Raw genomic sequence first — 13,343 nt, forward strand, 5'->3', positions numbered from 1 at the left:
TCCTCCAGACCGGCAGCAACCAGCCCTCGTGCTGGAGCAACGGAGACAAAGTGCTTGGGACAGGCAGGTTTCCCCGATGCCAGCTCCTGCCTCTCTGAACCAGTCAGTGCGTAAGGCAGCCCCGCTCTGCCTCCTGGTTGATCCACCTCAGGGCTCCTAAAGGGGTAACACTAAAAGTGGGGCCGCAGAAACGTTCTCTACGTTTCCATAACGTTATAGGTGCGCCCCTGTCTAGTCACACACACTCATGTACAAACGTGAAAAGGACCTTTCTTCATTAACCCAGATGGACATTCTGGCACTCCCCCCCCCAAACACATAACCCAGTTGTGATTAGCAAATACATCTATTTTTGCAAAAAGTTACCTATTGCTACATGTAGTGGCAGGTGCAAGAGATGAGCTCTCAAGTCTGTAGCCCATGTGCGACAAGTCTACCTGTGCCACAACTAAATTCTGCCTGTAAGAAAAGCTATATGGTGACATGGAAGCAAAAATTAAAAGAATACAATATAGTTCAGTAGATTTTTATTGCTTTTGTCAACTTTTTGAAACATTACAAAAAGAAAATTTATTCTACTGGTAATTAAAACAAATTACAAAGGCCGGAGGATCTTTCGCATGAGACATGTCAGAGAAAAATAAAATGTTCCTTTAGATGAATTCAATATTGGTTTCTACATTGGAATAATATAGAACTAGTTTTGGATTATATTATAAAACAACAAAACATCACCTGTAATTAGAAAAGCAGTCATAAAAAACTGGACTGTGAGTGTCATATCTCCAGTGATATTTGATAATGAATATTAAAACTAATTTTTTTTGTTCAGTTTAAATATACTTAACAAAATCGGAAGACATGCTTGCACAAAGACAATGCATCAGGAAGGTAAAGGAAAGTTACAAAATGACATGTCTTCTCTTATCAATGTGTCATCATTTAAAAAAAACCCTGATATTCAAAACACATTATTCCAAATCAATGCCAATATGTACTAAATTCAATATGGAAGAAAAAGTTAGGTTACTATAAATACTAACTAAAAGCTCTTCCTGTAGTTGACAATTTTGCTAAAAAGTTACAAAATAAAATTGATTTATCTTTTAAAAAAAAAATCACTAGGAAACGTTTTTGTATTTAGAGCACTACTTTTACATAGAGTCAAAGCTGTGGGCCTTTAGTCCTAAGTATATTCTCTATAAAATAAATTATTGTTGGTATAAACAGAAAACACTTTCACACACAATTTGTACTGTCCTATAAAAATTGATGCGACCTACATGACTAAAACATTGCAAATCATGGAATAAGAGGAAATTAGAATCAATACATGGTGTTATGGCCTACAAAACCTAAAATTTGTGAATTTAAAACACTATGAGCCAATTAAATTATTTTGCACATTTACAGAACTTATATACAATACACCCTCTAAAATTGTGCAGGCTCTGTTACATTACACATTTGTTACAGTTATATTTTACAGCATTTTGAACCTGCCTTTGCAAAGGGCACAAGTTCTAAAACTATTGTATACAGACAGATGTATGTGAAGTAAATTAAAATAATGGGAAAGTTTAAATAAGAAAAAAAACCCCCCAAAAAACGAACAACTGGCGGGGGGGGGGGAAACAAAACTCACTAGCGTATCAAATTCTTCCCTACAGATTTTGTTGTGATAAACTTGGCAATCTGTTTCTGGATTTTTCATTAAATAATTATATGTAACAGCTGCAAATTAAAACAAGGAGGGCAGTGTCATAAACATGGGCACGTAAAACAGAAATAAAAATATGTATAGGAAAAATACTAAAAAGGATGAGTTTTTGTAAAGGAATATATTTAAAAGTAGTGACAGTGCTTTGTAAATTAAACCTTTCAGGTGATATTTAAATTGAGTGGTCAAAATTAAGAACCTTATTTTATGTAAACATACATCTTTATAAATAAATTAAAAAAGGACCAAAAGAGGGACTTCCTGAGGTGGCTCTGCAGCCAGATACACAGTAGCACTAACTCCATCCCTGACAACGAGGCTTCTAAAAAAGTGCAGGGCTGTTTATTGTATTCTACTGTTGGAATGAGAAATATATTGACTTAATTTTCTTAGGTTTCACCCCAAAGGTAAATCAGCGCACCATAATTATCAATGCTTGTTAACACCTATTAAGGCAACATTTATACCTATACACAGTAAACTGTATCCTTCACTGTTTTGCTTTAATACTATGCATGATTTTTTTTTTTAAGCAGAGAAGGAAACATTTATATAAAACAAAATAAAGCAGAAAACTACTTAAATGCAAGTTGCCACTGGGGTTTTATGCACTTAATATCAGGGTCCTATTCTAATGAAGAAGTTAAAAGAAGTGTTATTAACCAGAACATTGAAACATAAGGTCAATGTAAACTGCTTCACAAGTCATGGCATTTCTGGCACCGATTAACATTTACATAGTTAAACAGTTAAAGGAATACTGCGATTAAGAGGTTAAACACACCCTTAAATAGAAAAATATTCACTTTCTGTAAGAGTGGCCAAAACATTAACCCTTTGGCACTAGAAGCCAGTTTTAGAATGCTTAATGTCATGGAACCCTAAACTCCGGCATCAAAGGGTTGAATGTGTCAAAATCTATCATCAGTTTGGGTGTCTGGAAATATACAGCTGTCAGTATGGAAGAGTCAGATGGTAAAGGAAGACCAGTAAGTAAAAAAAGCACTGTGGAAACTGCTACGTAAACTACCAGAAGTATTCTTTTTTTTCCTTCATAAGCAAAAGAGGCTACCTAATGATAAATGCCAATCTTACAGACTTGTACTTCACTATTTACAGAAGTGGAGGAAAATTCTGAAGAAAAAACCCACAGCAATTCAGATATTTAGTTTCAGCCAGATGTTGTTGTTTAGTCTGGAGTTTTGTTTTGTTTTTGTTTTTTTTGGAAGGAGCACCTGCTCAAGTAAGGCACAAACTATTCAAACGCCCACGGAAAACATCCACAACTTTCCCAGTTCTGTATTAGTCAGATCTCATTTCTCATTGACTTCAGTCATTGTTACTCTGTCAGTTTACATAGCATTCCTCATACTGTTCTGTACTACTATTTACTTCCAAAAACTTAATTTTCCTGAAATACAGCCTAACCTACAGCAGCACCAATTTTACCATAGTATGATTACAGTTCAAGTTTAACTTTAATGCCACTTTCAGTATTTCCACTCACACCTAACAATTGTTTTATTTCTGTTGTAATGTTATCTTCTTTCCAAAACACCTGGTGGGTCAGCACCCAGTTCCATTTTCAGTGTTGTCTTCAAAAGTGCTTAGCCTTGGCCTAACTTTGTTCTCTTTGAAGTTAGTGATTTTTACCATTAAGTGAAAGGTAAAACTCATTACACTTCCTCAGAAATAGAATTAGCTCACATAATACCATCTTATTTTAAATGTCATTTATATTTTAAACTATTGTTATTGACCCAAAATATGCTGTTAGCAGCTCAGACTTCAGAGAGCTCATTTTGGGAAATGAAAAGTAAGGCAACGGATATCAACAAAGAAAAGAAATAGCAGGCAAATAGTCAAGATCTTGAACTTTAGTAAAATCATACTATTCACTCAGATACCAGCATGCATCAGAGCTTGAAAGTACCAATACAATAACTAATGCCTTCTCATTATTAAATGAATATTTACTTATTTAAATTTGTTTTACAGCATTTAAGATTCATACCAATTAAAATAAATAAAACCTTTTTTTTTTAAAATTAAAGTTAGTATGCTATCAAATATGCCCTTTACAATGGAAAGGATCTTACTGTAAACACAAAACCCAAAGTCATTTGAAATCCATACAATAATACTGATTATAAACCCATTTCAGAATTATAACCGATTGTTCCTAATTTTGTCAAGTACTCTAATTAAAAAGTCAAGCAAGAAAAAGACATTCTGATGGGAACATGAAATGCTTTAAAGATTCTCTAAAGTATTCTCTCTCTGAGCATGTGGGTCCTTCCCCTAGGGTCAATGGAAAGTATATGCATGCAAAGGGAGAAGAAAACAAATCTCAAAAGAGTTTGAGACTATGCTATAAACAATAGATATACATTATCATCAACCAAACCAAATGCGTTTAGAAGTCCACTTTACATGGTTTAAACATGGATTTTCCAGAAATGGCAAATACTGGTGTGGGATTAAACCTACAGCACCTGGATTGCTATTGATTAGTAAGGGAATATTAAGAATAGATTTTAAAAAGTGGAGGTGAAGGGGAATGAGAAACAGAATGAAGAGATGTAATTTTTTTTAAAGGACAATCACCTACTGATTTATAGTTAAAAGGCCACTGCCATGAATATGAATGACAGAATTCAGGAAAAACAAACAAACATCAACATGTACCAGAGAAAATTCAACACACGGTAGTTGATGTAACGGCACATTAACATTTGTTCTACGGAACCGGAGAAACTTGGTGTTTTACCCCTGCAAAAACCCAAGTCACTGCCTACACTAAAAACAAAGTTAGTACAATATATAAATACAGAGGTATTACAAAATTCTAAAGAAATGTGGACCAGAAATTATCAGCATAAACTGACCTGACTTTATGCATTGATTACCGAAAAGAATATGTATTCATTTCAATCAATATTCCTATTTAAAAATAATAAATATTTTAAGTGTAATCACCACTCATCTTTCTTGTATGAAAAATCTCATTATACAAACATAATTTCTACAGTGCTAACAGCTGTAGAATCAAATGTATGATATTTCCTAAAGAAACATGGAAATCACATTTCAATTATATGATATCCTACACTGATATATACATATACAAATACACAGGTACATAATTCCCCTTGATTTGATTCTACAGTGATGTTTCAGCATCCACATACTTCATTCCTGATGAACCTTCCATGTTTATTTGCACACTTTCTGGTTTCTCAGGGCTGTTGAAAACAAAGATGAAGGTTAATGGCCTGAAAAGTCAACAAATAATAAGCCAAACTTTTTCAAGGTTTACATGCCAAAATTTGATGCATTTATAATATGAATACATTTATAATAAAAATCTCACATACCCAGGACGAGCCTGAAATAAAAAGAAGTTACAGCTTGCTGGTTTCCAAGTAAAATCTTATGTGCCTCTGATGCATTCCAATTCTGTAATTATAACATTTTTATTAACCTTCCAGTGATATGCCTTTTAAGAAAAGGCTGGATGTGGCCAGTAAAAAAAAAAGATAGCCATATTATAAAAACAGACACAAAATACTGTAATCCAAGTCAGTGGAGGTCAACCTTTTTGTCAGGTGTGCCACAAATTAGCCCATACCCTCCTTAAGGGATCTGATACTCTACTTTCTGCTCCCTGCCCTACCCACCACACTTGCCTGTTCCCTCCCCAGTCTGCCAAAGTACCACACACAGAGGCTGCCTATGCCACTTACAGCATATGAGACACAGCTTGGTCCCCCCAATCTAATTTTAGTTAACTTGGGGGACATTTCTATTTATTATTTGTTCCAGGGTTTTTAAAGTTGGAAGTTATTCTTCGTACTAATTATGCTTTATGTCATCTGTATATAAGTATTACTTCCCCAAGAGCAACAGCCAACATGATGGGAAAAAAACAACTTTAGTTTTGCTGTTCTGCACTTCAATGAAGCACAGGAGCTATTTCCTTACTGAAATTAGAATGGGTAAAAGCAAGGATTTGAAAGCTCCAGTGAAGTTTCAGGAAAGCCAAACAAAACCCACAAACACATACAACAAGCCTAAAACAGGGGGAAGGAAATCTGATTCGAGTCCTCCATGTAGCCATACTAATTTAAGATAAAGCTACCTAAAATTATACTGTGGTCCATTTGGGGTTTTTTGGAAGGAGGGGAAAAGGGGGAGAAGGACAGCACATAAAACAACCAAACAGCTGTAGCCACCTAGTCATCATGGGCACATCAGAAAGAGCACAGCTGTGCAGTATGTGGCACTGCAAACATGTCTGCAGCGCTACATACCACAGTCTGGTGTTCTCTGCACTAAAAGGGCACGCACTGCCTGTGTGCGCGCTGCTCCAGCTTCCCCCCCCCGCCCCATGGATTTTTTTTGACCCCTGCAGATGTGTTCCACAGGATATCCAGGGATCAAAAATCTGTGGGGGGGGAAACAAAAAACAAAAAAAATTAAGCAGTACACACTCATGCAGCATGCACTGCTGAGAAGCAGAGCCAGGCCACCTGCACTGCAGCTGCCAATCAGACTCCGCACAGCAGGATCGCTACAGCTGCAGCCCTAGGAGGTCTCCAGGTAAAGCTGCTGGGGTCAGCACTGTGCTGGCCCCAGACTCCACTACCACCCCTGGGGTAACTTGCTATGTGCCAAAGCACACATGGCACGGGTGTTCCCCGGGGATAAGTAGCTGCGGAGCAATGTGCGCCATTGCTACTTGTGCACAGGAACCAGATTGTCCATGCTCATCTGGATGTACCCATAAATTCAACAAGTTCTAGCATCATTCAGAGAGAAGGCAGGTGTTAATATAGCCACCCTTAGGACAGAGGTGAACAGGAGAGTGTATTTAATCTGTTTATGTGAGCTCAATGTCAGGCAGAACTGCTGATGCCAAGTGGAGACAAAGGGACTCTTACAGGAGGCCAACCTTTTCCTTGTTTAGGAGGTGTTTTTCTGGTGGTAAGGCTTTGCTTTTGTTACCACACCCACCCAAAGAGTCGAGTTACTCAGTTCAGGGATGGGAGAGGCAGTAGAGCCAAACTAAACTAGGTGGTTCACTAGACCACTGAACCCACAGGATTACAGAAGTAGTTATGGAACCCATGAATATGAAACCAGTGGCATATAAATGGAGAAGCGTTTCTGCTATGGCACCAAGAGTTCATCTGTCCAGTATAGGGGGAAACCTAACCTGAAGCAATAAGAAAAAAAAAAAAAAATCATCTTACAAAGAATCATTGAGGCTCAACACTTATGAGACTGCTCCAAATTCTCTGAGTTTTCCATACGTGGAATGTGTTGACCCAGGTGTCTTTGGCCAGACTGCTCTGCTGGGTGCCTCCGTGCAGATTACCAAATCACACCACTCTAGATTCCAGAAGGCCTTCTTCTGAGACTTTCTAGGATCTATAGAAGCCAACTGTAATGTCTAGATCCAGTTGGACTTGATAGAATCCTGGTTCAGGTAGTGTAATTTCATATTGTATATGTCTTGAAATCAAATGTTGTAAGAGGTGCTGCATTCAAAGGATTCTGATCCTTAGCCCATTTCCATAATTTCTTATAAAAAAAGGTAATTCTAGGACACATGGGATTTTGCATCATTACTCAGCAATGGGGAAATCCTGGGATATTTTTCTCCCTAAGAGACAGCCTGCCACATACACACCAGCAGAGGAGCTAACAGGAGCTGGGTTCTGGGCAATGTCTTCACTTACAGCTTCAGAAAAGGCATTGAAGCTTTTACCCAAGTGGTCTTTGAAAGCCATTATATAGTAAACAAATTTTAAGTTTTTTCAAATTAGGACTATATTTCAATATTGTAACCAAAAGGACCCCTTATAGGCACTCAGACTGGTTGTTGTGTAGCTTCTTGTTGAAAGTCACCAAAGAGGTGGATGTCAGATGTCAAGTGTCCCCTGAACCCAAGATGTCAAAACAAATACTGTCATGCATATTTCAGGTAATAAAATACATTCTAGAAAACAAATCATTATAGCCATCAGCTGCTAAACATGAAGCTGCAGTTAGAAAATGTGCAAGTGAGTAATTATAGCTACCTCAGGTTAGCTCTGGTTACTTTGGCATTCTCAGTATTCATGGCAAGGGCCTTCCACTGTGCAGTTTTGGCCATTTCATCTGATATGTTTACAACTGAGGGATCAGTGCTAAAGAACAAACACACTTTTTGGTTAGTACTCAATACTTTGCAAGAGCATTAAAATTTGTAAACACAAGATTTACATCAGGAGTGCTTTCTTACACAGCCACAAATGACACTGAGTCAAATTTACTCCACACAACACAATTAAACAGTAATTTAAAACACCTAAATCACTGGTGGTTTCCCCACCATCCAAACAGCCTAAAGCCATCTTGCAACTAAAATGCCACTGTACAATACAAATTAAATACCTCATTTCTCAATTATCTTATCCTGTAATCATCTCTCTTAAAGTCATTTTTTTCCTTTTAAATATTATAAAAAAGCAGAAGGCTTACTTCATTTTTTAAGTGGCTGATTTCTTTAGAAATTCATAATTATGCTAATCTGTTCCCAGGAAATAATCTGATAAGAAGAATATGTAGGGAAACAACTGCATCTATTAAATGATTTGAGACTGAAGTTGTAAAATCCCACAACCTAGAAATAGATTGTAAATTTAAGTTATTCTGCTGATCTAGGATATGAAGTGAGGAGACCTTTATTGAAAACTGAATTGCAGAAACCTGTTTTTTTCCATTTGGACACTCATAAGGATGAATGTGGACACGGGTGCCTTGTTGACCCTAAGTGGATATTCATTCAGTTTTGGCCAAGGTTATATGCTTAAAGGCATAAAGCCTTAAGCATCTTGGTCCAGCCACTGCTGCCTTTCCCGCTCTCTCCCCTAAATCCAGTCCATTTCTCCACCAAAAATGTAGTCCTTTTCGAAGAATGATTTGAGTCCACCAGGCCTAAATCTCCACTAGCTTGCACTTTGTGGTCCATTCTATGTATATTTCAGCAATCTCTCAAACCTACTACTATGATCTGTAAGGTGTTCCACAAGGTGCAAACCAATGAAAATCAAGCCGTCTTTCTAAGAGAAAATTTGAAAATGTATTTTTACCTTTTTTGTATGGAAAACAGTGAATAGAACATCTTATGCCTAACATGGGTACTCAGCTTGGTAAGACAATCCTTCCATTGCATAAATATTTTCAGTGGGCACATCTACACATGCAATTAAATGAGCCTGAATTTTCTGCACAGAAAATTCAGGTGCATTAAACAGTGCCCATACATGCATCTGAATGCATGTATTCAGATGCATGATCCCCAGCTTTGCACCCACTGGGAGCTAGCAGGGGCACAGGGGTCAGGCCTGGGCTCTGGGGAGCAGGGACCTATCCTAGAGCAGGGCCAGCTCCCAGGAGGTGCAAAGCTGGGGATCACAATCCAGCTCAGCAGCACTAGTGTGGGGCCTCTGCACCTCAGAGTCGCTCTGACTCCCAAGGCACTTGGCTAGAGGGAGAACAGCAACAAGTTGGGAACCCCCAGCCCATGCCCCAGCCCCCATTCAGTTCCAGGGGGAGGCGGGAGCCAAGTAGCACTGGGATCACGGGGATTCATCTCTCCTTGCTGGTAGAGGAGAACAGGGTATCCGGGGGTGCTGTGCTGTCCGTGCAGGGACCTGCTAGCCTCCCAACATCTTTCTTGAGGTTCTGATTGCACCAGCACCATTGTGGATGGCGCTCAGGAGTTGCTGGAGAACAGCTTCACTTCAGTCCTCAAGGCCAGGATTCTGGAGCCAAGCCAAGCTCTGGTTGGCCAGAGCCAGGCTCTGCATGCCCAGATCACTGCTGCTGCAGCCTTGGGAGGCCCCCCGGACCTCAGGTAAGGCTACTAGGCCCAGGTGCTGGCCCCAGCCTCCCCTACCCCACTGAGAACATTTTTTCTTGCACTATACCCATGCGCTGGGACAAAAAGCAGTGGCACAAATTTATGTTGCTGCTTTTTCCCCCCCCCCCCCATGGCAATTGCTCTGGTCATGGGGACACAGCCTTGATGATCATCTTTCATCTGATAAAGCATCTGATAATGATTATGATGGTGGACGGCAGTGAGAAAATCCCAGTTAGCAAATGACTACTTCAGGGCACCATCTCATAATTCAAATCAGAGTTGACCTAAAGATGGTCTTCATTGCACTGGGAGATGAATCTGTAACCCAGCAATGCTGAAATGAAAAAGTGGAGATGTACCTGTGCCCCAACAATTCCCAGGTGTGCTTACTGCTTGCAAACACTGGAAAACCTGATCCTTCTCTATTAATTTGGGTGCATATAGAAAAAGAATCTTCCTCCTGTATTGCAAGGTATTTCTGACAGTGACAAATTCCAGCACTTCATTAGTTGCTGCTGACATTAGCCAAGAAAAGCAGAAAACTTGGCCCAAGAGATTTCCTTGCAAGGGAAGAGGAAAGGTATCAAAGTGTCTGGTTTCAGTAAACAGCTGTTATGTCAAGAAAGTCTTTCAGTGGAATTGTTTTAGATAGTATAGCAATGGAGGACATGGGTGTCTTGTTCTCCTTTTATTCATGTAGTTTTGGCTAAGACTATAAACAAGTAAGTTACAGCCTTGCTCCACTCTCATTTAGGGCTAAGCTACCACAGTTAAACTTTCAATTATCACTGGGTAAGAGCAGATGCACAGAACTAGCATGAAGCAACTGGTGTATATTATATCCCTATCCATTTTTACCTTGGTGCAATCTGTTAGCTGTCTATACCTTAAGTTAGCTATTAGATTAAACTTGCTTTTTCAATATAAAATGCAATGCAACTTTTCCTGGGAACAGGAAGAAAATCTGCATTATAGCTCTAGAAAATTGCTCATCCTTATGAAGGAAACTATATACAACAAGAGAATTGCAAACAAGGGATAAATGGTATTTCTTTTAGTCAAGATTTAAATAAATTGTGCTTCAAGCAAACTATTAAGAATACTTTTTTATTGTAATGGCTCTGGTTTAATGGTCTTACAACTATTTCTCTTGTGTACATATTTTTCCACATAAAAATATGCAAAAGACAGTGTTAGACTTCAATTTTATTACTCAAAGTGGCTGGTAAACATATGGCTCAACTGATGCTAGTACCCAATGTTTCCTACCATTAGCCATGCACAGCAACACACAAGCACTCTGAAAACTAACCAAAACAGCTTCTTCACCCTGTGAACAGCTGGTCGAAACTGAGTCATCTGATCTGTTCAAGATGGTCATGTGAATGAATGATTAAGATGTAATTAACGCACACGCACAAGACACACACACCCACCTACCCCCATCTATCCACCCTTCTATAGCATGAAAGCACACACCAGTTCTTATTTGGCCCCCCCACAGCTAGCTGCATCACAAAATTTATGTTAAACTTGTTCTTTCATCAAATAACAGAATTATTTCTATTTGGATTAAAAGCAAGAAGTAGAAATGCTGAATGGAGTTGCATAATACCTGTATTTCATAGTCTTTACAGGAATCGTTAAGATATTTCCTCCTCCATATGGAAGGTGCATACTTTCACTGTCCCCTGCATGAAGCATTTGCTCTGCTTCCTGAGAATCACATGCACAAAATTCATAAAATTACTCAAACAGAAAAAAAGAGCAAACTGATTGAAGCCAGAGATGGAGAGAAGCCGCAGGAATTCTTGATTTTTTTTTTTTATTATTTAAAAAAGAATTTAATTATGTATTTGAAATACAGACTCCCTCTATGTTACACTTAATCAGTTAATCATGCCTTAAGCTCTGACCCAGTTACACGTTCAACCATTTAATAGCATGATAAAGCAAGCAATAAGCTACAAAGTTCTTTAAAAAAAAAACTAAAACAAAACAAAACTGTGTACTAACTTCGCTGCTTGTTCTAATCACGTCATTAACTGAACATATGGCTAAGTGCCCCTCTATGGCTGGGAGCCCAATCAACTAGCAATTGCCTCCCTTATTGGATGCTGCAGGAAAAGCTCCTGAACCAAGAACTGATAGGACTAATGAAATTACTGAATCCATCCCATCAACTGAGAAGCTCCCAGCTGACAAGACTCAGTGGCAGCACTGTTCCTGGTACTGACCCCTTCCTGTATGCCTCATAAGCTGCACAGCTCACAGGGAGAATACTGTGATTGCTGTGAGCTTTATCCACTACAGGGCAGCGTTCTTGCTGCAAACCCCACAGCTGATGAGGCTTGTTGCGGAGGCAGCATTCCCAGCACTGCCCCTGCTGCAAACCCTGCAGCCCACACTGGCTGCTGGGCTCTCAGCTGTGGGAGCTGGCACAGGAGGAGCCTGGGATTGTAATCACTATCCCAGGCTCCCCCTGCACTGGTGATTGGATACAATGGGAACTAATGTGTGATCCCACAATCGCACCTCCTGCCATGCATGTGTAAAGGAGGCGCAACTGTGTGGATCACGCATTAGATCCCACTGCACCTTTACCCACATGTGGAAAGGGGCCCAGAGATGTAGTTAGCCATATTCATCTGAAGTTAGGCAAAAGCCAGGACAGTGTAGCACCTTACAGAAATATGTTAGGGAACTGAACATGAGAGGGTAAGTTTAGCTGAAACTTTGAGAAAGAAAAAAGTTACACAGGCAAATTCAGCAAAATGAACTACTTTAACATCAGCAAAAACATGCTGGGTAAAATCTCAGCCCCAAAGTCAAATATACTTTTCTGTTAATTGCAAGGACAGGATTTTGTTCTTCGTTTACAGCATAAGCTGCCAACTTTTTTTGGCAGATGTGCCACAAGTCAGCCCTGCACTCTCTCCAACTGGCACTCTTATCCCACTCCCTTACCTCACCCTCCTGTTCAGTTTTATGCTGCCTGTCCTCCCTGCTTGATCTGATGCTCTGTTCTTCGCTCCCTGCACCAACTTACCACTGTGCTTGCTGCCTGTCCTCTCCCCAGTCTACTACGTGCAACACACAGGTTGCCTGTGCCACTTGTGGCATGCGTGTCATAAATTGCTACCCCTGATCTAGGGAACAGCAGGAGTCCCAAAGCTATTAATATTCAATGGGGAAGTTACTTCTGGCACTAAGTTTGACTTGTTTCCTGAATCATAACCCATTACTAACAGAGTTTAAATAATTATCCTTTTCTCCCCTTGAATCCTAGAAATATCAGTTCTTATACTAAACACCTCAGTTAGAGAATTTCAGATGTTAATTACCTTTGATTTTTTTTTTAAAAAATTAAATGCTAACTTAAAAATCCATGCTAGTGCTCCTGCCAACTTATAAGCTAATGAGAATTTGACATCTATCTGTTGCAATTAACTCAGGAAATATTCATTTAATTTAGTTTTGACATTTTTTTTTTTTAAACTTACTTCTTTTTCCTTTTTCTTTTTATCATCTTCTTTCTTCTTCTTACTTTCTGGCATAAGATCATCAAGCCAGCTAAGCTCTCGTTTGGTAAAACACAAGTCCATGAGTTTGCGAATGAACACTAATGCTAAAACCTTAACAGAAACAGAAATTGAACCCTTCAATAAATATTTTTGTACAAAAATATAAGGTCATTTCCAGATATTA

The 13,343-nt window shown here is 39.0% G+C and overlaps 1 protein-coding gene across 2 annotated transcripts in view; it reads right to left on the reverse strand.

Annotated features, from left to right (window-relative positions):
* Positions 1-510: 510 nt before the first annotated feature.
* SLC4A7 (solute carrier family 4 member 7) overlaps positions 511-13,343 on the reverse strand; it is an 84,279-nt gene continuing 71,446 nt past the window's right edge. For both annotated transcript variants that reach the window (XM_019536169.1, XM_019536177.1), the window contains 4 exons: positions 13,139-13,270; positions 11,251-11,351; positions 7,807-7,914; positions 511-4,965 (listed from right to left, as the gene is read on the reverse strand). In XM_019536169.1, the coding sequence (XP_019391714.1) occupies positions 4,884-4,965; positions 7,807-7,914; positions 11,251-11,351; positions 13,139-13,270 (423 nt within the window). In that variant the 3' untranslated portion in view covers positions 511-4,883. The remainder of the gene's footprint in view (positions 4,966-7,806; positions 7,915-11,250; positions 11,352-13,138; positions 13,271-13,343) is intronic.

Source organism: Crocodylus porosus, unplaced genomic scaffold (genome assembly GCF_001723895.1).
Source record: "Crocodylus porosus isolate Cpor-Errol unplaced genomic scaffold, CroPor_comp1, whole genome shotgun sequence".
Taxonomy (NCBI): domain Eukaryota; kingdom Metazoa; phylum Chordata; order Crocodylia; family Crocodylidae; genus Crocodylus; species Crocodylus porosus.